This window comes from Salvelinus sp. IW2-2015, linkage group LG34 (genome assembly GCF_002910315.2).
Source record: "Salvelinus sp. IW2-2015 linkage group LG34, ASM291031v2, whole genome shotgun sequence".
NCBI lineage: Eukaryota > Metazoa > Chordata > Actinopteri > Salmoniformes > Salmonidae > Salvelinus > Salvelinus sp. IW2-2015.
In genome coordinates, this window is record NC_036873.1 from 8,158,935 (window position 1) to 8,184,100 (window position 25,166).

Here is a 25,166-nt window from a genome sequence, read left to right on the forward strand (position 1 = left end):
AGACATAATTTACAAKGTATTTGTGTTTAGTGAGTCTGACAGATCAGAGGCAGTAAGGATGACCAGGGATGTTCTCTTGATAAGTGCGTGAATTAGACKATTTTCTAAGCATTTGAATTGTAACGAGTAATTTTGGGTGTCAGGGAAAATGTAAGGAGCAGAAAGTACACTACTTTCTTTAGGAATGTAGTGGAGTAAAAGTAAGTTGTCAAAAATATAAATAGTAAAGGTACAGATACCCCCAAAAAACTACTTAAGTAGTACTTTGAAGTATTTTTGCTTTTGGACTTTACACCACTGGTTTCTACAGCGTCTAAACAGTTGAATTTGACTTGCTTTTATTTCACTGCTGGAGATTTGAATGGAAATTGTTAAATCAGCCATGCTTTGCTGCCCTGAATGCTCTCTATCTATGCAGCTGCTCACTTCCTGTTTCAGGGTCTATTGACTTGTCACTGTATCTGAATGTACAGTGAGTGCAACTGGGGAGTTGTAGCGGCTCCTTTACTAATTGAAGAGATGCTGTGTTTCTCTGCGTTGTCCCTGCAGGTTAAGGCATCAGGCGCACAAGGAGCTGTATGCATACAAACAAGTAAGAGGCCCGACGTCTACACACACACACACGTGCGCTCACACGTGCGCACACACACAATACTATGAACATGGTTTATTTTTCTAAGTATGTCACTGTAGTCTATAAATCCTCTGTTGCTGAATATACACATTATATAATACACACCCATAATATACATGCTGTAGAAGGCAACAGAGTAGGATGGTGGGCTACTTTCAGTGGAAGTGAGGGACTCGCCCTTTTATCAAATGTACGGCCAGTTTTAGCCAGCCAGGCCTGGTCAGCAGGACTGTTGTGACTAGCTAACCCGTACCCTTRTCCTAACCTTAACCTAAGTCTCCTAACATGCCACGTCAATGATCCTAACCCTGCTGCGTAAATTCTCCTGACCTGCCACGAAAAAGTAATGATTTTGTTGATGCTSCTTTAATCCCTTGAAGTGAGTGGCGAGGGCTTGGGCCTGAGCCACACAGGACCATAACTGCCTGTAACTGAACTGAACTCTGCTGTCCATTCATACGTCACCATTCTTCTAATACTCAAAGAAAATTGTATAGGATTCACTTCTGGATSTMTCCTTTGAGAAAAAGTGTGTTTATGTTGTCAGTTCTAATTATGTCTTTTTTAAATTTCCCCTCAGGTTATACAGAAGGAAAAGGTCAAAGAGCTAAATTTGCATGAGGTAAGCGCTTACATTTTTTTCTTGTTCTATTGTCTTGATACTGTGTTTGTTTCATGGGCTTTGGGTTGATATTGTTTAGCATTGCACCAGGTGTTGAAACTTTTCTTGGACCGGACAGGGACATTCTGTAATACAACTGACAAGCTTAGCTGATGTACTTCCRTAATGTAACCTATCAGTAACTGTGTTTGGTCGTGGTACTGAACTTTAGTTCTCTCAAACGCAACATTTCAGACGAGAAACGCCATGTATTTGTTTAACCATTATCTAGAAAAAGATTGCAATATGGTAGGCTCTGCTCCTTCGAGGTAACACAGATCCTATCTCACTGCCAGAGTGCATCATGTTAAAGCTGTAATATGTAACTTTTTGGGCGAACCTGACCAAATTCACATAGAAATATATGAGTTATAGATCTGTCACTCATTGAAAGCAAGTCTAAGAAGCCGTAGATATGTTCTATGTTTCCCGTTCTTAAGTTTCGTTTTTGCGTCTTTTACTTTCGGTTTTGTACACCAGCTTCAAACAGCTGAAAATAAATGTTTTTGGTTATGGGAAATCTATTTCACAGTGATTCAGATGGTACAATGATTCTCTACACTACTTGCTTGTTTTGTCACACAAACTGAAATTAGGCAAACTCTTCAAATTTTTGCAACCAGGTTATGGCGGAGTGATTTTTGCATAGTGCACCTTTTTTAAGAGCCTAATAATTACAGGCAGTGAACAACAAAAATGCAACCGCAAACGATCGAGTAACCAACAGCAGTAGAGGCAGAAGAGAATGTGAGTAAAACTGATCAGCTTAAATATACCACCATATTAAGGTAGGAAGTGTTTGGAATATGATTGGTGCGACGTCAGCTGATGCATATACTCTGGTTTCCTGTCTGAACCGGCTGCGCTTGATAAACTGAAGTCTCCATTGGTCTGCTATTTACATGGATTGGTTTGTTTTTTACTGCTGTGTTACTGTATATGGGTCCCATGACATACATTTAGGCTACTTACTGATTTAGAAAAGTGTGATATTGATGAAGCAGATTTATCAATGTCGTCTGAAGCGAACTGGTTGTTCAATAGCCACAACCTCCCTTGGGTTTCTCTTGAAAAAATTGATTTGTATCTCAACTAGACTAACCTGGTTAAATCCCAAAAATATATTAAATAACATTTTGTTTAAATAGCGAGAGAACCCAGTTATGCAAAGTGGACCTGTCGAGACCAATTTAGTTCAGCAGACTGTCATTGTTGTCTCATGTTTAGGGTATCCATGTCAGAAGAGGCACATTGTGTGTGCATGCATCCTGTCCTSTCTCATTATGCATGTCTGTACTGTCTCTGGAGCTTGTTACAGTCCGTCCGTTGCGTCGGACAATGTGTTAGAAGTCATGTCAGCCCAGCTGTACAGCTAGCAGCGTTAGCCCCTTTTCCACAGATCCCATTCATAGCCTCAGCCCTGGCCCCTGTTAAACTGGGCCCAAGTGGCCCTACTAGCCTCRCGCTAGCCCCTGCTACTCCCTTTAGCACGTTCATGCTAATGAAAAGGCTAGCGCTGGCACCCGTGTGTAAGGAGCGAACGCGCTACGTCGCTAACCGACCGGCTCACCGGCAGGGCAGGAATTTCCCACCGTGCAGAGCTCTAGTTATGTAGCCATTATTGAGTTATTCTATGTCTTTAAAAGTGGGAGAGCGCTACTGTGTCTGTGTGTGTGTGTGTGATTGTTGGACAGCTAAGTTATGTATTGCTGAAAAACAATAACACTCACCAATGCTGGCCGGGGGATGACCCATTTTATTTGAAGGGCTTTGTCCAAATAAATGTTTTGGAAAAYGTGTATAGATTGCGCCTCTTGCAGCTGTATACATCTAACCTCCATTTGACACAGAGCATGGCTACAACAGCTGTGAATAATYCATTCATTGTAMCCAGCTGAACATAACCCGTGTAAATACACGTAGGTCTACACACTTGCGGCGCATCACGTCGTGTCCTTGGCTGTGTATGATGGACGGGGGTTGTATTGTGTGAGGAAGCGCAGCAGCTCAATACTGTGGCAGTTCAGTATTACAGTGTCCTTGATWGTACTCAGCCAATGGGCATAACACTCTGTCAGATAGTGTTGCTGTGACGTTGCACTGTACAGCCGCAGCAATTTACCATTCAAAGAACATTGGGGGAATATTATACGCCAGGATCTAACATTTAAAGGAACATTTTATGCCTAAACCTTGTGACAAAGAAGGCTAATCAAAATGTAGGACTATTGTATGTGGCTGTTGCGCTGTTGAGTGTTGACATTATCAAGCTTTGACTTTGGCTTCAATAAGCTCTCGGCTCCGTTTGACTTGCCGTATTTTCACATGCGATCCTTCCCATAGCAAACAGAGGCCTACTTTTTTGAATGAATCGGCCGCTATCGTTTTGATAAGATAAGCCTAACTCTGGCMCTGCGTCACAAATGGCACCCTATTTCCTACATAGTGCACTACTTTTGTTCAGTGCCCTATGGGGACACAGACAAGGTCTATGTTCACAGCACTACAGATAATATCAGGAGCATGAATGAAATACCATTACAGGGGCATGGTTTGGTAGGAGCAGCAATGCTCCCTGTTTGCCAATAATTGCCTATAGATTGATTGTTTTTCAGTTTGAATACGCGCGCACACACACTGCTTTTTATGAGCTTCGCAATGGACGTCTCTGGTGACCAAGGGACTGTGGCCCTCAACAGTAGTTTTAAATGGGCCCCTGGGGGTGATCCACTGTCCCCATTCAGGTCCCCATTACGCCCCCTCACTGTCCCCACATTGTCTCCAACTCAAAAGCTCTTTGTCCCCGGTTGCGTTTCATTCCAGAAATATCTCTGCTTCACAGTTCAAATCGACCCTTGGCCACTAAGGCCATTGGACAAATATAGCCTAACCGATAGCTTCACTTTTGCCTAGTTTCCTTGCCATGCTGCTCTCTCTTCAGGATAGAGAGAAGGCAACTGGTKATCTGGAATGAAACACAGCCCCTCACCTCTAGTTCAGTGCAGTTGTAGAGGGGAGGAGGGCAACTTGTCAGGAATGAGATGCAACCCATCTCTCCTCTAGCTCAGTGCAGTTGTACTCAGAATGGAAAACCCCCACTAGCCTCAGCCTGGGTCTCTGGTGACCCCATTTCCTGCCCAAGGTAGAGCTGCTTACCCTAACCCATAGTTAGCCTGCCTGGGCGCGCACATACACACTGACCAGTACACATTCTGATACACACACACACACACACACGCACGCACCTCACGTACAATACTCACATAACAAACTGCTCATTAAGCCAACGGGCTTTAACAGGGTTTCTTAAGTGGCTACGTGGGATTAGAACTACGCAGAACGGTACAAGGAGAACTTGKTTGTTTGGTTAATAGGAATTGTATCTCACAAACTGGCCTAGCCTGAACCAGCGCAAGAGAGACGTTTCTGCTGATCTTGGGTCAGTTTAGCATTTTCTCCACTAATGGTTAAGTATAGGATTGGGGCAGGGGAAACTAGATCTGTACCTAGGGGAAACTTCAGACCGAACACAAGCCAAGCAACCTTTAGGTGGAACGGTAATAATAGAGCCAGACTGAATAAATGAATTTGCCGTCGTTAATTTTCATGAGGCCTGTTGGCATTCGGAGCAGAGCGGTTGCTTTTCAATCAGACACAGGCCGTCTGGCTTTGTTTTAAATGCTATCTTTGTGGACTGTGGTCTGTGTTGCTGGGTTGTTGCTCAGTGTTACGAGAGCAACAAGGAAAGTCTTATGTAAGCTGGGATGCGGACCAAGATGAGCAATGGGTGGCCAGGGCCAGTATTCATAAAGCGTGCTTGAGCTAGGATCAGGTCCCCTCTAATCTCTCGTGGACAGATCAACGTAAACATAACTGGTACTGTAGAATCTGTCGGGACTGAACGGGATGCGTAGGATAACGAGCAGCGGTTATTTGGGGGAAAAACATGTTTTAGCGTCTTTTGAATTTCGGAATGGGAGGGGAATTTCGCCCATAACTTACAAAGAGAGAAGGTGGAGCTCCTCGTTCTAGCAGTTCTTGATCCCTTCTCTTAACATGTATGGACCCAGAACTTCATCGAGCAGCTGACCAATTAAGCAATGCTTTAGTTCAGGGTTAACCGATTAGGTCCCCTCTGTCCATATATTTGTATTCATTATCATCTAAAAGGCAAACCTGATACTAGATCAGCACTCCTACTGAGACGCTTTATCAATATGGGCTGAGCTGGAAGCAAAAGTGAAGAGACACGAAATAGCCTAGTACTTATTATTACTGTATAACTGCTGTACATCTTGTATCAAAAGCGACAACTTCTTTACAATGCGTTGATTGAGTTTATTTTAGCATAGCAGTTACATAGCATCAGATAGTTTGACATCGTGGGTGCTGAGTCTCTCGTGAGTGCTCTCTCCCTTTCCCCCTCAATCTCGCCCACCCCCCCTCTCCTTGAGTGGAGTGACAAATGTATTCCAGGGTTTGCGGTGGTTGGAGTGGTCGGGATTTTTCCCCCGCGGCGACAGAGATAAAGAGAGCGAGAGATCAGTGGTCTCATAAATATTCATATGATTACTGCTATCTCCAGTGTCCCTATGTCCTGACTCTTGAATCAATCAATCAAATGTATTTATAAAGCCCTTTTTACATCAGCAGATGTCACAAAATGCTGTACAGAAACCCAGCCTAAAACCCCAAACCGCAAGCAATGCAGATGTAGAAGCACGGTGGCTAGGAAAAATTCCTTAGAAAAGCTAGAACCTAGGAAGAAACCAGGCTCTGAGGGGTGGCCAGTCCTCTTCTGGCTGTGCTGGGTGGAGWTAGTACATGGCCATTAAGGCCAGGTTGTTCTTCAAGATGTTCAAACGTCCATGACCAGCAGGGTCGTTCAGAGGTTGAGACAGCAGGTTCAGGGGAGAGAGAGAGAGACAAAACCAGCAGGTCCCGGGACAAGGTAGCACATCCGGTGAACAGGTCAGYGTTCCATAGCCGCAGGCAGAACAGTTGAAACTGGAGCAGCAGCAGGACCAGGTGGACTGTGGACAGCCAGGAGTCATCAGGCCAGGTAGTCCTGAGGCATGGTCCTAGGGCTCAGATCCTCTGGGAGGGGAGGAATAACACTATGCTAACTTTAACTGTATGTAGGCAGGCTCCTTAGACTATTTTCAGTGCAGGTTGCTCTTTGTAACCGTGGCTACACCCAAAGAGACTGCCTTCCAGAGTTGAGCACAGCAGCACACCAATTTATTCCAGTGATAGTAGTACATCTACATGCCCTCGTACACTCACACACGCTGTGAGACCTGGGTGTGTGTTGTACTGAGCCCAGGAGGAGGTGGTGCTTTGATGTGCTGTTTGGTCCATATCGCGCACACAACTATCAGATTTAAAGCACTCATCTACATGATCTAACGCTCACTTTCATAGATACCACACACWCACAGGAGGAGGTGGTGCTGAGACGTGCAGTTTTGTGCCGTATGGAACATCACGCCTCTCCTCTCATTAGTGTACCAWCATAGTTAAAGAGCGGGCACCGAAAAGAACGGACACCGTCGATCTAGTGAATGAGAAGGAGCCAGGGTTTAGTGTTCAAAGGAGCTCAACAGAGAGGATGGCYTCTTGTCTCGAACTACACCCTAGACTAGAGAGAAACCTTAGAGGGCTAAGCCGGCAGTACCTCTTTTCATCCCCAGCCCCAAGCTAGTCTGTTTTTAAAAGGGAGGAGAAGTATGCCTTTTGTCCTTGAAGTGTAGCACTCCAAAGTAGGTCCCGCCCCGACGTAATACTGTAGCCAAATGGCCGCAGGTAAGAAGATAGGCACATAGAGTTGGATAGAGGACACGCTTGCCACAAATCCTATTTGCAAAGATSTGCCCTCTATCCAACTCTAACAGCACTAGCAGTTCTTCTGTATTGAGGGAATGTTACACGCATTTTTGAATATGACCTAGTAATTTGCGTCACTGTGTAGTGAGCCTCCTGGGCCGTTGTCCCAAGACAAGATGTCATGCGTTGTACTGATATGGATTGAAAGTACCCTTGGACATAGTGACGCACTTAATGATAATGGTAATGTTCCGATTTCAATGTCCGGGGTACAACATTACTAGCTTTTGTCTGGTTAGAGCTGGAGTTACAAGGATGATTCACCATGAATGTTGTGGATCCACCACTGGCAGTAATGTATACACACACAATAGTGCCAATAGGTCAGTGAATGGTGTGTGTGTGTACAGCAGCACTGACAAGCTAGTGAGTAGATGAGCTCTATCCAGTCTGCCGGTCTCCATCCTGCCTCTGTCAGCAGCGTTGTCTTGTACCTTCTCCATTGTGTCCACAGACAGACACACACACACACACACACATACACACTCCGATCTCCCAGTCCACACAGTCCTATTGTGACAGTGGGTGAAATGCTTCATCACAGAACGCGACACACACGCAAAACACACACTTCTCGCCGCCCACACAGAAAACAATTGTGACAGTAGGGCTAATGCTTCATCAGTCAGCCATAAACGCACTACCTCAGCCTCTCTAGCGCCCAGTCATTGWCAACACATTGTCACACACACACCAACCACTGCCTCTCAGCACGCTGTTCAATCGAACGTGCACTGCAGTACAAACAGGCTGRGTCCCAAATGGCACCCTATTCCCTACTTAGTGCACTACTTTTGACCAGGATCCACGAAGCTCTAGTCAAATGTAGTGCACGATATAGGGTGCCATGAGACTGATGCATAGCCTRATTTCTCCTGAGGTGTCCTATAACATTGCCGGTTTGGCTTTGGGCGACCTAAGGTGAATGCTTACAGGTTTTCAGAATAWGGCCTGTGTACGCGCACTGCGCATACAGTAGTTTTTGTAAAGAACGATCCCTGCATCAATATTGCTAAAGCAGGCTTGATTGAATCCAGCCCTCCACAAAAAGTGACTTTAAATACCCAGTCAAGTGTCCCTCTCTCTCCATGACTGGGGTTCTCTTGTCTTACTACACAGCTAGTATTTGCTTCAGCATGGCCAAACTAGGCTATTAACTAGCTTTACTGGTCTTAGTTAGGCCTATTTGCCTAGCTGCCTGGGCTGGCACCCTTACGCCTGMCACCCTTACGCAGGGAGGTACACACACACTGTACACCACACCCAGCTGGGCCAGACTGGTTTGGGCTGAGGAGACCCTTACCGGATCTAGTTTCAACTGGTTTTTAATGGCTTGTGTGACGTTGAGGGCGCAATCAACATCATCGTTGTCTGGTTGGTGGATGTGTGTATGTGTGCGTGCGACTGTGTGTGTGTGTCTCAGTGGTGTGTACAGTGTAATTTCTGGATTTAGTCAGGAGGCTATGATGAATCGATCATGCCCCTGTGTGCGTGTGTATGTGTTACGTAAGTTTAATTTCTACAACCCTCCAGGTYCAGAGGCCTTTTCTGTTTCCACTCTCCAGAATGCTTCCTCTGTAACGTCACAGTTGAATTAAAGCATTCTACTGTTTGAGGGAGAGGCTTCTTTCTCCAGCCCGAGGAGTCTTATCTCGAGGTGTGTCACCACTCTTTCTAGGCCTGAGAAATCACATATTGGGGTCTGGCATGAGAAGTGGTATATCGAGGTGATTGCTTATATCGTCGACATTCCTCTGGGCTCCAGGGCCCATAATTCTTAAAGCATCTAGTAGGAGTGCTGATCTAGGATCAGGTCCCCATGTCCATGTTGTCTTATTCATTATGATTAAAAGGCTAAACTAACTAATCCTAGATCAGCACTCTCTGAGACGATTCATGAATATATGCCCAGAAGTGTACAAATGATATATCAAGGCGTGTTGACGCTCCCTCTGGCTATGCCCAGACATGTTTTAGTTTGAGATYCTGACGTCTGTCATCCTTGATGCGTTGCCATAACGGTACATACAAAACCCGATATCTCAAAGCTACATTCCAGGAAAAGACTGGGTGTGCTTCCTCTATCTGTCATCTGTGAAGTCTTTGTAGATTTGGGAAARGGTGTCATTGTCAAGTGTTTTAACTAAAATAATAAAACACACAAGTCTTAAAATAGGCCCATGAGCACTTCCCTTCAGTGGGTCAAGTCTATTCGGTCGTTTTTTTGGAGGTCAGTTTTGAGTCCATGTTTGATTTTCCATCCCGAGTCCAACCAATGAGTGATTATCTACCCACAGAGCATGCTTGTTTTTAGTTGCTCAATTGAGCTGACCGTGGTGGCACCAACGACCGGAGTACAGCAGTTGACCTTTGTGTTCGAACCAATTCAACTCAACTCGAGGGTCGGCAGTACTGTTTATGAGTGAGCGAGAGAACAGCCCAACTCACTATGAAATAAGACGCCCAACTCAAACGAATTGTGTGCGAAGGAATGTCGCTAAACCACAATATGCAAACTCCTCTGTCTCTGTTCATGTAGTCTTTTTGTAAAGCTGAAAAACAAGATACAGCCTCTTAGTGTGTTTCTGTTTGGATATTTGTACTGCTGAGCGACAAATGTCCTCGACAAGGATAATGAGGCCTTCCCTGTATCCCAAATAGCACCATATTCCCAACATAGTGCACTGCTTTTGGCCAGAGCCCTATGGGTAGTACACTATATAGGGAATAAGGGTAGTGCACTATATAGGGAATAAGGGTAGTGCACTATATAGGGAATAAGGTGCCGTTTTGGATGCAGGCCTTTTCTACAGGACAGTAGCAGTGGTTGGCTGTTTACGTTATTTCTGTTTTTCTGCCCTMCTAGTGCTAACAGCCCTGTTGTTCCCTCTGTCTTAGTCTCTCTTTCTGTCTCAATCTCGCTCTCCCAGTAAACTTCAACTACAGTAGCAGTGGTTGTTTTGCTGCCTTGCTAACCCTGCTTCTCTCTCTGTCTGTGTCAACAGATATGTGCGGTGTGCTTGGAGGAGTTCAAACAGAAAGACGAGCTGGGGATTTGCCCGTGCAAACACGCCTTTCACAGGAAGTAAGTACGCCAGAGGACTGGCTGATGCCCACACACTGTGCACAGAGCCTGTGGATGGGGCCTGGCCCAGCTAAGCCTAGGCTGTCTTCCAGACTCACTCAGCCCCAGGCTCACAATAACATTAAACGGTGCTGTTGAGCACCATCTACATAACCCAATGTAATAGCCACACCCTGTACACAGAGCCCCTTTCCCACCCAAACTGCGATTCCAAAGGATCGCCCAGTTGCACAATAAGTTGTGTTGATGTGGGGCTATGGGGACCCAAAATGGTGCATCCCGCCTCCTCACACAAAGTCACATCCACACACTGATTCCAGCTCACTCAGCCCAGTCCAATACACACACACACACACACACACACACACACACAGTATGCAGCCCCATTTGCACAACAACAAGTTCTATTAATGATGAGCATGTGGGTCAAACTGGACCCAAAATGGTACACAGAGCCCTTCCCATCCAAACTGTGATTCCAACTCACTCCTTCTAGTGWAATTCACACACACTGTACTCAGCCCAGTCGCACAATAACAATAATATTGGTCTGTTGTTGATGAGCTTGAGGGGCAAAGTGGATCCAAAATGGTGGACCTCCTCTTCACACAGAGTGCTTATCATCAACACAGTTAGTCCAGTGTTTCCAGRGCACTCAGCCCCAGTTGCACAATAACAGTACCTTCTGCTGAGGGGCAATGTGGAGCCAATATTGTGGACCGGWCCCCTCCTCACACCAAGTCAAACATGTTATGATTCGGCTGCAAAAGTGATGGTCCCCTTACTACCATTTCTTCACCGCTATCCACAGCACCCACCCCCTCCAAGTAGAGTAACCCGACACACGGCAACAGAGAGACTGAAGAAATCCGTGAAAGTAGAGGGGAGGGGGTGAATGCGATGGAGAGAGCGAGAGKTTACAGAGAAAGGAAACGACCGATTGAGAGCAAAGTGCAAAGGAACACAATGCAGCGCTTGATGGATTGGAAGTCTCTGATGGCCTGGGGCCAAATGAGTTTCCTCCCCCCAGCATGACAATTTTAAATTGGTCTGTTTACGTCGAGCRTTGGCCTAGTTTTTACCACATGACAGGAGCAGGGGCGGGGCCCACTCAATCACAACACACTGACTTGCATGTCAACACACTCCACTGATTGTGTGTGGCCCTCTGGGACRGTGCAGAGAACTAGATGGCACTAGAGAGCAGAAGATTTATGAACTACCCCCGCCTCCCTCTGTCCCCCTCATGTGCACCCCTCTAGTAGGTGACTGTGAGAAGGAAGCACAGTCCCTCTCCCCCTTCACTCCTATGTGTGAATCCCTCTCCYCCCCTGTGGGACCAGAGTGTACCAAAATAGAACTGCCATCCCACTGTAAATAATTCAGMAGCAATGAGTCATGGGCAGAAGCTCTAGTGTAGCGTCCCAAATGGCACTCTATTCCCTATTTAGTGCAGACATTTTGGCACCCTGTTCCCTATTTAGTGCACAGTATACCGTGCCATTTGGGACGMGCCTCTAGTCTAGGCCCCATCAAACTACTGTACTGTCTCACGCTGTAGTCTCCCTCTCTGTTCAGTTAACAATGCATAGCACAGAGCATCCTTATTCAGTAGGGCTGAACATGTGGGGATGGTAGATGGCTGCAGATAGAAATGGAACACACAGAACAGGTAGACATAGAACACACACATTGGAGAATGATGAGTCTTTAAAAAACMACTTTTTTTTAACAGCTACTGAGCTATTTCTAGCTGCTATGCGGAACAGTCTGCCCTGTGGAATAAGCCCGCTGGTCTTCTAGTGCTAGCTCTTTGTGAGCAGTCAGAAATAGATCAGCTGGATGCAGCAGTCCAAAGAGCTGAACTGAGAGGGCTAGTGTTTAGATAGACAACACTAGAAACACACGTCTAGTCGATGTTGGTGTCACCCACATTTGCAAGTGAGGATTTAAGCCTAGGGGTTAAGGGAGTTGGGTTAGTAACTAAAAGGTTGCTGGTTTGACTCCCTGCGCCGACTAMGTGAAAAATCTGCCGYTGTGCCCCTTGAGCAAGGCACTTAACCATAATTGCTCCTGTAATTCGCTCTGGATAAGAGCGTCTGCTATATGACCCTTTTTTAAATGTATTTTTATTTCACCTTTATTTAACCAGGTAGGCTAGTTGAGAACAAGTTCTCATTTGCAACTGCGACCTGGCCAAGATAAAGCATAGCAATTGACACATACAACAACAGAGTTACACATGGAATAAACAAAACATAGTCAATAATACAGTAGAAAAATGAGTCTAAATACAATGTGAGCAAATGAGCAAATGAGGTGAGATAAGGGAGGTAAAGGCAAAAAAAGGCCATGGTGGCGAGGTAAATACAATATAGCAAGTAAAACACTGCACTTTCTTCCACTGCAAATCTACCATTCCAAAGTAGAAATAGAAATAATGGGGTGCAAAGGAGCAAAATAAATAAATAAATACAGTAGGGGAAGAGGTAGTTGTTTGGGCTAAATTATAGATGGACTATGTACAGGTGCAGTAATCTGTGAGCTGCTCTGACAGCTGGTGCTTAAAGCTAGTGAGGGAGATAAGTGTTTCCAGAAAGATTTAACCATCTTGTTTCTCTCCATCCCTCACCATCCTCTATCTCCCGTCCCTATCCCTCCCTATCCTTTTCCCTCCCTCTCCTTCCTCCCTCCCTCCTCCGCCCACCCCTCTCTCTCTCTCTGGCAGGTGCCTCATTAAGTGGCTGGAGGTGAGGAAGGTGTGCCCGCTGTGCAACATGCCTGTTCTGCAGCTCGCCCAACAGGCGGGCGTCACCATCGACGTCACCGTGCCCATACAGCAGCACCTGCCAGGCGTGGAAAATCTGGTGTAGCGCGAAACCGCAGTGCTCACACACACACACACACACACACATGTACAGGTACACTTATTCCTCGATCACACCGGCAGCGTCATTGCATTTTTGGTACACCAGAAGTACATTCATTTCCAATGGAACGCTGTGTTTACCTTGCAGCATCGAACTGTAWGCGTAGGCGGCTTGACGGAAATGGTAGCAGAAGGTGAATGCTGAACGTTTGCTGCACGCATATCCAGATGATGCCGTGCACCATTTTGCGCAARGACTCTGTAGGTGCGYTCGAGGCGTTTATATATGATTAAAAGACAGGGCAGACAATGGAGAAACACAACAGTGTTACGATGCGGACAGAGACGAAGAAGTGAATCTGCTGCCTCTCCTCCTCTCATCTCTCTACCTTTGGTGGATTCACATAAGGATTTTTTTATAATAACGGTTCTTTTATTGACAATTACATTTTTTCTTGTGGACACAGCCGRGGTCACTATTCTGACCGTTTCACAACCAAAGCACTTTTCTGGGGACACCAGCGTGTGACGAATAAGAGACATAAAAACCAACAACTACCACACGTTGACATGAAAATGGCTTCATCGTTTCGTTTTCTTTTTAACGACTAAACTTGTATTTTTTTTCTTTTTTTCTACAAGCACTTTAAACATTTTACTCAAACTTAAATTGCTTGTGAGGAGGTTGGAGTAGCAACAAGGTTATTTTATTATTATGATTAACCTTTTTTGTGTGTACATAGAACCACATGAGTTCATTTTTTTGTTGAGTGGAGATTTTTCTTTGGGGGGGGGGGCATACTATCTTAAAGGGACAGTAGCCTCCAGATGAATTGACGTCAGGATACTCGTGGGATGCTCAAGGAACCTCAGAATCCTGTYGCCTGATCCTCCCTCTCTCTCACACATGCAAAAAAAGGATATTGGAGGTGTGTGTATGAAGGGAGGGTCACCCCAACCTCAGTACTTGGTGTTTAAACAACTTAATGTGAATTAAGAGGGCATGGGTTCGAATGTGGGTTTGTGACTAGGATGTGATTCACCGGTGCATCCGACTCTGCGTCCCCTCTTGCATATGAAGGTTGTACAGTTTGTTACTCYCTGCACACCTCAGCGTCTGCGTTCCCAAATGGCACCCTATTCTCTAAAAAGTGCACTATTTAGGGAATAGGGTGCCATTTGGGACACAGACTGTGTGTGTTTTTTACACGGCCTTTCTGTGGCCACTTTCACGGTCTGCATCTGTCATTTCAGAAAAAAACTACAGTTACTATTCTGTTTGTGAACTAATTGTTAAAACGCAACAATGCCGAGGTCGTATTTTCATTGAGAGATTTTTCACTAGGAGGTTTTATAAGGGTCGAATCAAATTAAAATAGTAGAATTCCCCAGACACACACTCCCAACTGTGGAGGGGTCCTGGCCTCAGTCACTTCCTGTGGACGAGCGACCAGGAAGTAAGAGCAACCTAACACCCCGAGCCCATGGCACCCCTAGAGCTAACATCCAATCATATGCCTCTGTTCTTGTTACATAAGAACCCCCCCCCCCCCAGCCCGCAGCGCTCCCAAAGCATTACTCCATTCAGCTTGTGGCAACGGAGCGCTATGAAAACACATAGTTGGAAGACTCCTCTTTGTTTTTCTACGTTTTAAAAATAAAATCCCTCTCTTGCAGTCCTCAGGTTTGAGTTTGAATGAGGTTTAGCCTYATGGAAGGCTAAAYCAACTATCCCAATCGACACACTAAATATAAATAGTACACAAGAGTACTTCATGTAATGACAAGATGATTTATATTCCATATTGTCTCCGACGTGATCATGTCTAGAATCATATATTCTATAGGCTAATCTTTATGAAACCTAGAACAAATACTGGTCCACTAAGGCAGGGGTTCTTAAACTTTTCCAGTTTGAGAACCAAATTAGAAATGTATTATCCTTCCCTGACCCAAATGGTCCGCCAACAACCCAAATGAAGAAGAAATAGTGCGTGATTATATTATCACWTGCCCAGGMCCCACTTTGGGTCCCGACCCATAGTTTAAGAAACCCTGCACTAAGGCATTGTTGCATTTTGACTGCTATACATAAACGTATAAAACCATACACGTTTGCTCAGTTAATTGCGTTTCCATTTCCAACTTTTGACACAGAATGATGGTAGTGAACGCTACAGGGTGACACAGCACTGCCTTGGAACGTGAAAGGCTTGGTGAAATGTATCAAGTTGTGACACTATGCAAACTAAGCAACAGACCTTGTCTCTTGTTTGCTAGCCGTTACTGATGTAGTAACAGGAGCACCCGGGCATTCACTTCGTTCTCAATTCAGTCAACGATTCAAAGCTGCTTCTATGATTTAGTAATTACTAAACGCTATTTAGCTTTAGCTTAGCATTGATCTAATTAGGCTATGAGGGATGTAGGCTAAGCATCTAGTTCAAATTCTGGCAGCACTCAGCATATCGGTAGATGTCATTTGAGCTGGTATAGGCCCTGGTCAGCAGTCGTAGAGAATAGGTGTTTTAGCAGGCTCATTCTAGCGCTTTCCCCAATTGCGCMCTCCACACTGGTGTTTTGTTCACCGCTACACACACACACACACCAACCCCTCRACCCTGGTGCTTTGTTCCACCACCTTTTGTGGGATCACTGTAGTAAAAGTGCTGTGTGATAGTTTGGAACAGCGGGGGAAACAGTGTCCCATAGGTCAGGGGTCAGCTTGTGTCAAAGGTCACAGACTAGATCTAGGTGATGGGTCATAATAATGCCGTTCAATACACCTTCATTTATAAGACAGCCTMGTCTGTCCTAACAGGGTCGATTCGGTTCTTCCCTCTTAAGTGTTTGTAACTTTTCAGGACCCCGGCTTTTTCAGTGCCGAGCATCAGGCCCAGCTCCAGAACCACTGCGCTCGTGTCTCCTAAAAATGGAATGGTATTCTTAGAATTCTAGTCAATTCTATGAACTGTCTTGTGTTAAGACCACAGAGTCATCAACCACCCAACGAAATTGACTGTGTCCATTGGCTTTACTTTRGAACAACAACCGAGGGGAATGTTAGCCTACTGTCGCTAGCTGGTGAAAAGAATAGTATAACATTTGTTGCCAATATCAGAAACAATGTCTCCCCCCGCCCCACCCAATAATATCTATTGTGTTGGAGGATGACGATTGTGATTATGATATTTTTTTAACTGGTGCTTTACTTACGATGTGTGTTCATTTTGGCCATTTGTTCGAAGAGACACTAGTCTGGRTGAATGTGGAATGAGAAAAAAACCATAACCTTTTTATTGAAGGCGCCCGCCGTTGCTAACATGTGCGGGTCGCTTCGGTACCCGTTTGACTCTTCTGGGTTCTTCTGTGTGGCTACACACACATGTGCCTCGCAGGAACCAATGGAGGTGTCACCCTTTCTGTATATCACTCAAATATAAGTATATAACACACCTCTTTGTACAAAGACTTCAACTCGGATATTCATCTCAAAACTCCCAACTTTGGACCAGTCGAACTTATCTTTTGACAACTAGCCCCACCACTTTCTTATTCCCTTAAGACTCCCATATTGTAACTCGTAGCCAACATGAAACYCAGCCGGTCTTGAAGCTTCATCCTCTACTACGTGTGGTTGTCTCTGAATTTACGGTTTAGAGGGAGATATAACATAGGACTGGGCGAGACCGATAATGTGAAAGCATGCGATGAAATGGCGACTGCACCTGCAACCAATTGTACCATTGTAATTGTACATGGAGTAGTAGTAGTGTTGGTAGGAAGGCATACTGCATAAACACTTTTTACTGTGAGGGGTTGTGCATTGTGCACCGATAATTCTTCCATCGAAAACACTGCATCTGCGCACTTAACTGCCATTTGCCCATCCGAGAATTGTAACAATGCCAGCCATTATGTAATGATTTCTTTCAAATGAGAGTTGAAGGTCAGAAGAGAACCCTTATCTATTATACCCCATTTCTTCCTGTGTAACTCCCTAATCCTTCCCCCACGCTTCTCGGACCAGACATGGTTCTAGGTTCTCTCCGAGTCCTGGAAAGTAGCCACGGTCAAGTGCCAGAACAGCAGGCAGTTATAGGCCCTTACGCAAGAGGAAGGAATAATGTGTATATTCATAGTGAATAATCACCTATCGTCTACTAGTTATTACTGCACAAGGTACCAGGCCAAATCTATTTGAAAAACATTGGGAGTTTGGCCGGTMGATGAATTTAGTGATGAGTCACCCCACTGTAATCTCCATGGACGTCAGCAGTGTTCCAGAGACCGCCAGACTATTGGGGCTGTAATATTAAAGGACTATGATGTACTTGCTTCAATATCATGAATTACTGAGAGGAGAGTGAGGCTCTTTGTCACGACAGCAACCAAATTACGTAATAACGGACCCRTTATCGTGTATCCTTTCTATAAGGTGCTTTTATCTCAGAAAGTATACCCAGAGACAGAAGAGGAAGTGGAACATCCCACTCCCTCATTTTTGTTTTCTGTTTCAATGGAAGCCAAATGAACTAAGTAGACCAGACCAAGCTGCTATCGCATTGGTGTCTATAGTAGAGCCATCCCCTTAAGTAGACATTTTTTCAATGGTAAACGGCCTGAGTGAACCATCTTTTGTATACCTAGCTGTTGGCACCCATTTTGTGGGCCAGGCCTCAAGGTCAAAGCTGTGTAATTGGCCGCTTGGGCCTCTAACACGTCACTGCCTCACTGAAAACTTTCTCAATGTTGTGTATGGTGTGCATTTATTCAGTGTATAGTTCTTGTAGTGCGCCACCCCCGTTTAAGTACATCCCCCGTCTCGCCCCTACCCCACTTTATACCAACCTCCCACTATGTCCAATAGCCACCACCACCTTCTCTCAGTGGGTCAACCTACCCCACCATCTTACCCCAACCTCCCACACTTTCTTCCCTTGATGGGTGAACCCTACCCCACCCTCATTGGGGGGTCTACCCATCCTACCCTGTGATATAACATTGTTTATAGAATTGAGAATTCTGCAGCAGAATATTTTTGAAGAAGTTTGCTGTACAGTATTTGTAAGCTCTATTTTTGTATATTTAATTGCCATTTTGGAAAGAAAAAATAAWGAATGCATTTCTTTTGCTAATTCTGTTTTATTCATAATGTTTTTTTGCATGTGACTGACTTGAACTGTAAATAAAATTACCACATTTTGGAAATAATGACTGCTTGTTATGCTTTATTAGTAAAGTTCCTTTACTTGGTTGTAGCAGCACCTTTTAAAGGGGCAATACAGGATTCAAACAGCAGTGGTTCACCACCTCATTTTTTGTAAACAGCTGAGGGATGGGGCTGGTGAAATGTAACCACTCCAATCCCAGATTGCGACTTTAACATTGTACTGCAGCGGAAGGTGATTGTTTACCGTGTCAAATAGTTAGCCAGATCTCGTGAAGATGTGGTAATACTCCTGAGGGGCATACTATGAAGGAAGCTATACTGAACAAAAATATAAACAACAAACTCTAAAGTAGGGGTGTGGATCTGAAAACCAGTCAGGTGCTGGTGTGACCATTTGCCTCATGCAGTGTGACATCTTCGCATAGAGTTGTGGCCTGTGGAATGTTGTKCCACTCTTCAATGGGWGTKCAAAGTTGCTGGATATTGTCAGGAACGAGCTGTCGTACACATCGATCCAGAGCATCCCAAACATGCTCAAGTGACAGGTCTGGTGAATATGCAGGCCATGAAAGAACTGAGACATTTTCAGATTCCAGGAATTGTGTACACCTTGTGACATGGGGCCGTACATTATCATGCTGAAACATGAGGTGATGGCGGCGGATAAATGGCACGACAATGGGCCTCAGGATCTCGTCACGGTAACTCTGTGCATTCAAATTGCCATCAATAAAATGCAGTTTTGTCCGTAGATATGGTGATAGGCTTTTAGAAGTGCCGTCTTTATTTTATTACTTATCGTCATGCCATCTTTGTACACAAGTACCTTTTTCCCCCCAATCCTATTTAAATAATTGTATTAAGTCATACAAACGTTTTACTGTGCATCAGTGGAGTTAATCTCAAGAACATGGAAGAGCTGTCCTTGGAGAGAGTAGTGCGGGCAGGAGCGAGAATTGCCACTGACCTGACAAACCCACTCGACCAGGAGTACCAACTCTTACCATCAAGCTGCCGATACAGAATTCATCATTCTTTCCCACCAGTCAGTGGAGGCTGCTGAGGGGAGGACGGCGCATAATAATGTCTGGAAAGGAGTCGATGGAATGGTATRGACCACATGGAAACCAAATCGTTGATGTGTTTGATACCATTCCATTGACTCCATTCCAGACATTATTATGAGCAGTCCTCCCCTCAGCAGCCTCCACTGCCACCAGTATAAGTCAATTGAATAAATAACTGGTCAACCCCTCCCAAAATTTACAAACTGAATTACGGACTGTATCCACGTGTTCGCTGCTGGAGTTATTGCTAGTGATTTATATATTTATGCACCTATTGGTGATGCTGTGCTGTTTGTTGAGATGCAATACATTTCCAGAAAGGGACACAATAAATACTTATGAATTATTATGACACAATCTATGCGAGAGGGAGGGCATCTGATTTTCATTAGTCCTCAACTCGCAGCTCAGACACTTCATTCAGGATAAATGGAGTTAGCCCGCCCCGGAGCAAGTTAGTTCTGAAGGATTCGTTGCCATAGAAATGTACCTGGCTAAAAGGTGAGACACTTTGGTGGTARTGGTTATCCCGAGTTGAACTCAGTTGACCAAAGATACCTCTGTAATGCCTCAAACCTGATTTGTAGTGTAGGACTTTGGTATGARGTAATACCAAGGGTGGAAATGTACTCAAGTGGCTGATCAAGACTCTTGGCTCACACACTGCATCGCTAGTTGCGTAACACCAACTTGTACAGATGCAGACCCACCCCAAACAAACAGCAACACTCCATATTACATKAATTAGCTTGTGGCCAAACTTGGCAGGTAAATGCACGGTGCCAGTATGAACTTCCAGTGTCAGTACACTGGTATTCAGTCGCTGCCGTATCATTCCTGTTACAACAACAGTAAACAAAGTGGAAGGGTGGTTTGTCTAATAAATGGCAACAAGCCTAACCTCACCAAAGATTGTTGATAAATGAGAGTTTACTCAGGCCGTTTGCCATCGGACATTTTTTTAAGGTTCKAGTCTAAGTGGGCGTTTCCTCTTTTGCGTGAGCACGCTTTTCCCGCGTGAACTCACAGCTCTTTCATATTGGTCACGTTCCACTGCTCAGCCATTGCATGCCTCAACCAATGGTTGCGTGCCACGTCGTCGACTGTGTCACCGGCTGACAGATTGCTAGAACGTGGTTAGCTGATATGTAAAATACCTCTCCAGSCGTTGTAAGATCTTGCAGGCATCAACAACGCCTCGGCAGAGGAATGAGCCCAATATCTGGTATGTTCATGTGAGAGAGGGGACAGTTGGCTCTGGTCTCCTTATTGTCCCCTCCCGCACGTCCAGAATTTTTTGGGCAGTGAGATGTCTTGCCATGGGGCACCCCCAAAATGAGTGGGGTGTCATGCTTTCTCTACCATCTCTGCTCACACTTTCCTTACCTCAGAGCTCCACAGCAACAACAGGCCTCAGAGTGTCTGTACTGTTCTCTCTCAACATGCTTTGGCCAATCAGAACGTCTCTACTGTTCCCTTCTCTGGTGTTGAGTGAAATTCAGGATTGGCTGGTTTAGATTCCTCAAACTCAACTCTGGACCTCGAAGCCAGTTCCACTGCAATTTTTTCATTGTTCCCCTCTAATTAGGGACTGATTTAGACCTAGGAGACCAGGCGTGTGTAATTAATTATCAGGTAGAACAAAAAAACAGCAGGCTTTGGACCTTGTAGGGTAAGAGTTGAGTACCCCTGGTTTAGATTGTGTCTGATAATCATGTTGTACAGGATAAACTGTGATTGACTAAGACTATCATGAGAAATCAGCCAAAATCATTTCTCTACTGGTTTGGGACAAACACATTCTCAGGTTTAAACCAATTTATAGCAGGTCTCCTTTTCTGTATCGAGCATCTCAGAGCAGGAGTACTGATTTAGGATCAGTTTTGTATTTTATATCACAATCACTAAGGTTACATGGACAGGGAAGACACGAAAACTAGATCAGCACTACTACTCTGAGATGCTTTATAAAATACGGACCGATTAGTGAGTAAAGTGGCACCACTAACTTACTACCTGTTGATCTAAACATGAGTTTGGTGCTTGATTGACCATTTATAAAGAATCCACAGAGGTTTACTGTCTGTTTTAAGGATATGGGGCCCAGAAAGTTAGCCTGGATAAACCAGACTGAACACTGCACTCACCATTGTGCATCCCATCTTTCAGTATGGTGTAACCAGGCTACCACGACGTGGCCTGCATCTGCGCTCGAAGGCAGCGTTTACACAGGCAGTCCATTCTGAGTCTTTGCCCAAATATTAGCAAAAGATCTGATCTGATTGATCAAAAGACCAATAATTTGGCAAAAGAATTAGAAGTAGCCTAAGAGCTGTACCACACTAAAATACTTTTCAATGTAAGACAGATGTGAATCGGCCACAAGAAGAAAAGAAAAGTAGTGCCTGGTTGGAAAGCGCCTTCAGTTTGCTAAAATAAAGTAAATTCCCTTGCCACTTTACTCCTGCGTTCTGTTTTCAGACCAATTTGTCGATGCCTGTTGAGTTTCTATAATCACAGGCAAGTGAAAGCGTCTCACTTCGAATTCACACTCCAAATATCCACATACACCACACACGTATCCCAGTGAGCAAAATGACATTGAACATTTGAAGACATCTTAAATAACTGAAATAAAATAAAAGGGATGTTGTTCAGCCAGCAACTTTACATGAGGCAAACACAAAAATACAGAGAAATAAAAATTTACAGTTAACTATCTGAAGCAATGGAGGACGAAAAAAAATCACATATTATAAATGTCATGTTTTGATTGSCTAATTGCCTGGTAGGAATTCAACACGTTTACATGCGGTCATGACATTGTACACAGGAGGGCGGTGGGTGCTCACATTGGGCTCAGTCTACATAAATCAGAAGATCTCCATATTGTGTAATGATGTCATATTGTGTATCTATGTCAACATTTGGCAATGAAACCAATGTGTTTTATCTGGGTGGTGAGAGGAAGAAAGGCTCCATTGTCGAAGTGTATGAATAGAGACACAGACTCTGTTGTTCAGTCCACTTTTACAGCAGTGGGAAATGAAAGTAATACTCGCATCTGGGCTTGGTATATTCCACACACTGGTCAGCACTGATGACAATCAATAGAAAATCCTGTTCCAGTGTGTGTGTCCCAAATGTCACTCTATTCCCAATAGTGTACTACTTTTGACCAGGGCTCTGGTCAAAAATTGCAATATGTAGGGAATAGGTGACATTTGGGACACAAACACTGGCCCTCTGGGCTTTAGTGAACAGATGGAGCAAAGATGGTGTCCATTTGTCTTGTCTTGTCTGTCTGTCTGTCTGTCTGTGTGTGTGTGTGTGTGGGGGGGGGGGGGGGGGGGGTTTCTAGTTTAGTGTGTCGGTCTGAAAGGTGACGAATATATCAAAAGCAGACCAGGGGCCAAACGCCTAACTACCTCGACCAGTCTAAGCCAGTCTTCAGCATTTGAGGGCCCCGGTTCAAAGTTATACACTAAACAGGGACAAGGGTGCCAATAAGCATGCAACTCGTGTTGTTGATGTTTCCCTTTCACCCTACTGACCAACTGGCCTCTCCCAGTCCATACTGTGTTGCGTCTCCTCTGGATTGTCTCGAGAGGTGAGACGATAAGACTAATCAGCCTCTTGACTTCCACCTACTTTCCCCGGCAGTCAGAAAAGAGGATTGGTTCTTATGACCCGGTCAAAGGTCAAATGAAGAGTGGTGTGGTCTGGCTGGSTTGTCCTTTAGTGTATAGCCTTTGGTCCTGTCCAGAAACAACCCCTAGCGTAGACCAGGGGGATTCCCAAACTCTTTTGCTTTGTGACCCACCAATTGAGGCGTCTGTTGAGTCGCGACCCAACATAATGGTTGAGTGGTGACAAAACATGCTCAGACCAAAGAATAAGTMAATCATTTATTAATAATACCCTCTTCTTCCAAGCATGTAACTGAATGTAGATTAGAGTATGGGGTCTTGAGGAATTGACTGTGTAATAATACAACATATTTGTAACAAGGCACAAAAGTCATCCCCGGACCCATCCGGACCCCTGCCGCAACCCAAAAGTCAGGCCCGACCCACAGTTTGGGAGCCACTGTCCTAGACTATGATGGAAGGATTGGACAGGTGTGGCACATAGGCCAGATGGAATTCAAGGTTAGACATGTGGCAGACAATATGTGTGCAGTCCACATTTATCGTCATGATATGCATGTTGTAGAATCTCAAAAACAACAGCAGTAGTACTGTAATGCTTTGTCGATACAGATTTAATAGAGCCCCTATACTTTCCTAGAGTAGGTACAGTGACCTGTGACCTGTCCACAATGTTCAGTATGTGAAGTTTCACAGGTGTTTATTAGGGAAAATGTCAAACAACTCCGTTGCATACATCTGTSAAGGGTGATGATACTCTTGACTAGATGGGCCCGTTTTACCGGTTTGAGTTGTGTTAGCCAATAGAGAAAGGAAGGAATAAGGTGAACTACCATAGGCATAGCCCTAGGCCCAACATTATGCAACTGTGCTTGTAAATGGAACAACACTGTRCTCTTGTGGACAACTGGGATGCTTCAAGTCCGTTTATTGGGCACTGATCTTAGGTCAGTTTAGTATTTTCTTTCACTTGCYGTTAAGGATAGGATTGGAGGAAGGGATAGCTGATTCTAGATCTGTACCTAGGGGAAACATTCTGTCAGGAGTACATAATAGTTTTTAAAGAGAGCCCACTTCTTTTAGGCTTGGTTTTTGTATAAGCACTTTGTGACAACTGCTGTTGTAAAAAGGGCTCTATAYATAAACGTCATTAATTGATTGTACAAAAAATAAAATAATTTGATTTTCAAACAGGTCAATGTATTTAAGCCATTTTATTGATGAAAACAACTTGATGATTTTGACTATGAACGGGAAAATAACACCTTTTCAGTTATTGCAATGGTCTTAGGATYATGAACGGCATAACATTGTTGTGGGAATGACTGTTTGGGTTTTGAATAAACTTGGTCATACCAACATGACATGCCTATATTCGATACAGTACATTAAAATGAGCATAATATCAATGACTGTCCAAAATAATCATTAAAGAATGTGTACACTTAGTTGCCCAGATAAGTGTTGAGGTAATGAGTTCGAAAACAACTCAGACAAATGAGCAGAGAATGCAATCATCCATACAGTGAATATGTGCAGAAGAGGTAAAAAGAAGCCAGCCTGGGTCCTGGATCTGTTTGTGCCATCTTGCCATGTCAARGACCATAGGGATTGGCAAGATGTACCAACAGATCTGGATCCAGGCTAATTAATTACATAAGAATTGATACAGGTGTTTCTAAAATGGCACCCTATTCCCTGAATAGCGCACTACTTTTGATCAGGGCCCATAGGATTCTGGTCAAAAGCAGTGCACTATATAGGGGACAGGGTGCCATTTGGGACGAAAGAGACATACCGTAGATAGAGCATAAAATCTTGGCACAAAGCTGGTCTTAGGAAAAATCAAGGTTTCAAATGCCTGACACAMTAGAATAGTTTGTTTTACAGACAAAAATATAAAATCGCCCCAAACAACCTTATTCCATGAATCAGAATTGGGCTTTGAAAGAGAAAAAATGAAGATACTTTAAAAAAAAATTAAAAAAAATCGAATCAACAGAAAACAATAGCCAGGGTTCCAGAGAATAACGAATAATGAAAGKATCATGTACCAACTTATTACAATTAAATGAATCAAATAAAATAGCGACAAGGAATCTTGATCATGGGAATCATGAAATGATTTGATATTCAGAAAG

The 25,166-nt window shown here is 44.3% G+C and overlaps 1 protein-coding gene across 1 annotated transcript in view; it reads left to right on the forward strand.

Annotated features, from left to right (window-relative positions):
• The window catches only part of LOC111958472 (RING finger protein 24), a 54,643-nt gene extending 36,294 nt beyond the window's left edge, over positions 1-18,349 (forward strand). Inside the window, exons 3-6 of the mRNA XM_023979729.2 lie at positions 550-592; positions 1,215-1,256; positions 10,187-10,266; positions 12,995-18,349. Coding sequence (XP_023835497.1) covers positions 550-592; positions 1,215-1,256; positions 10,187-10,266; positions 12,995-13,139 — 310 coding nt within the window. The 3' untranslated portion in view covers positions 13,140-18,349. The remainder of the gene's footprint in view (positions 1-549; positions 593-1,214; positions 1,257-10,186; positions 10,267-12,994) is intronic.
• Positions 18,350-25,166: the final 6,817 nt, after the last annotated feature.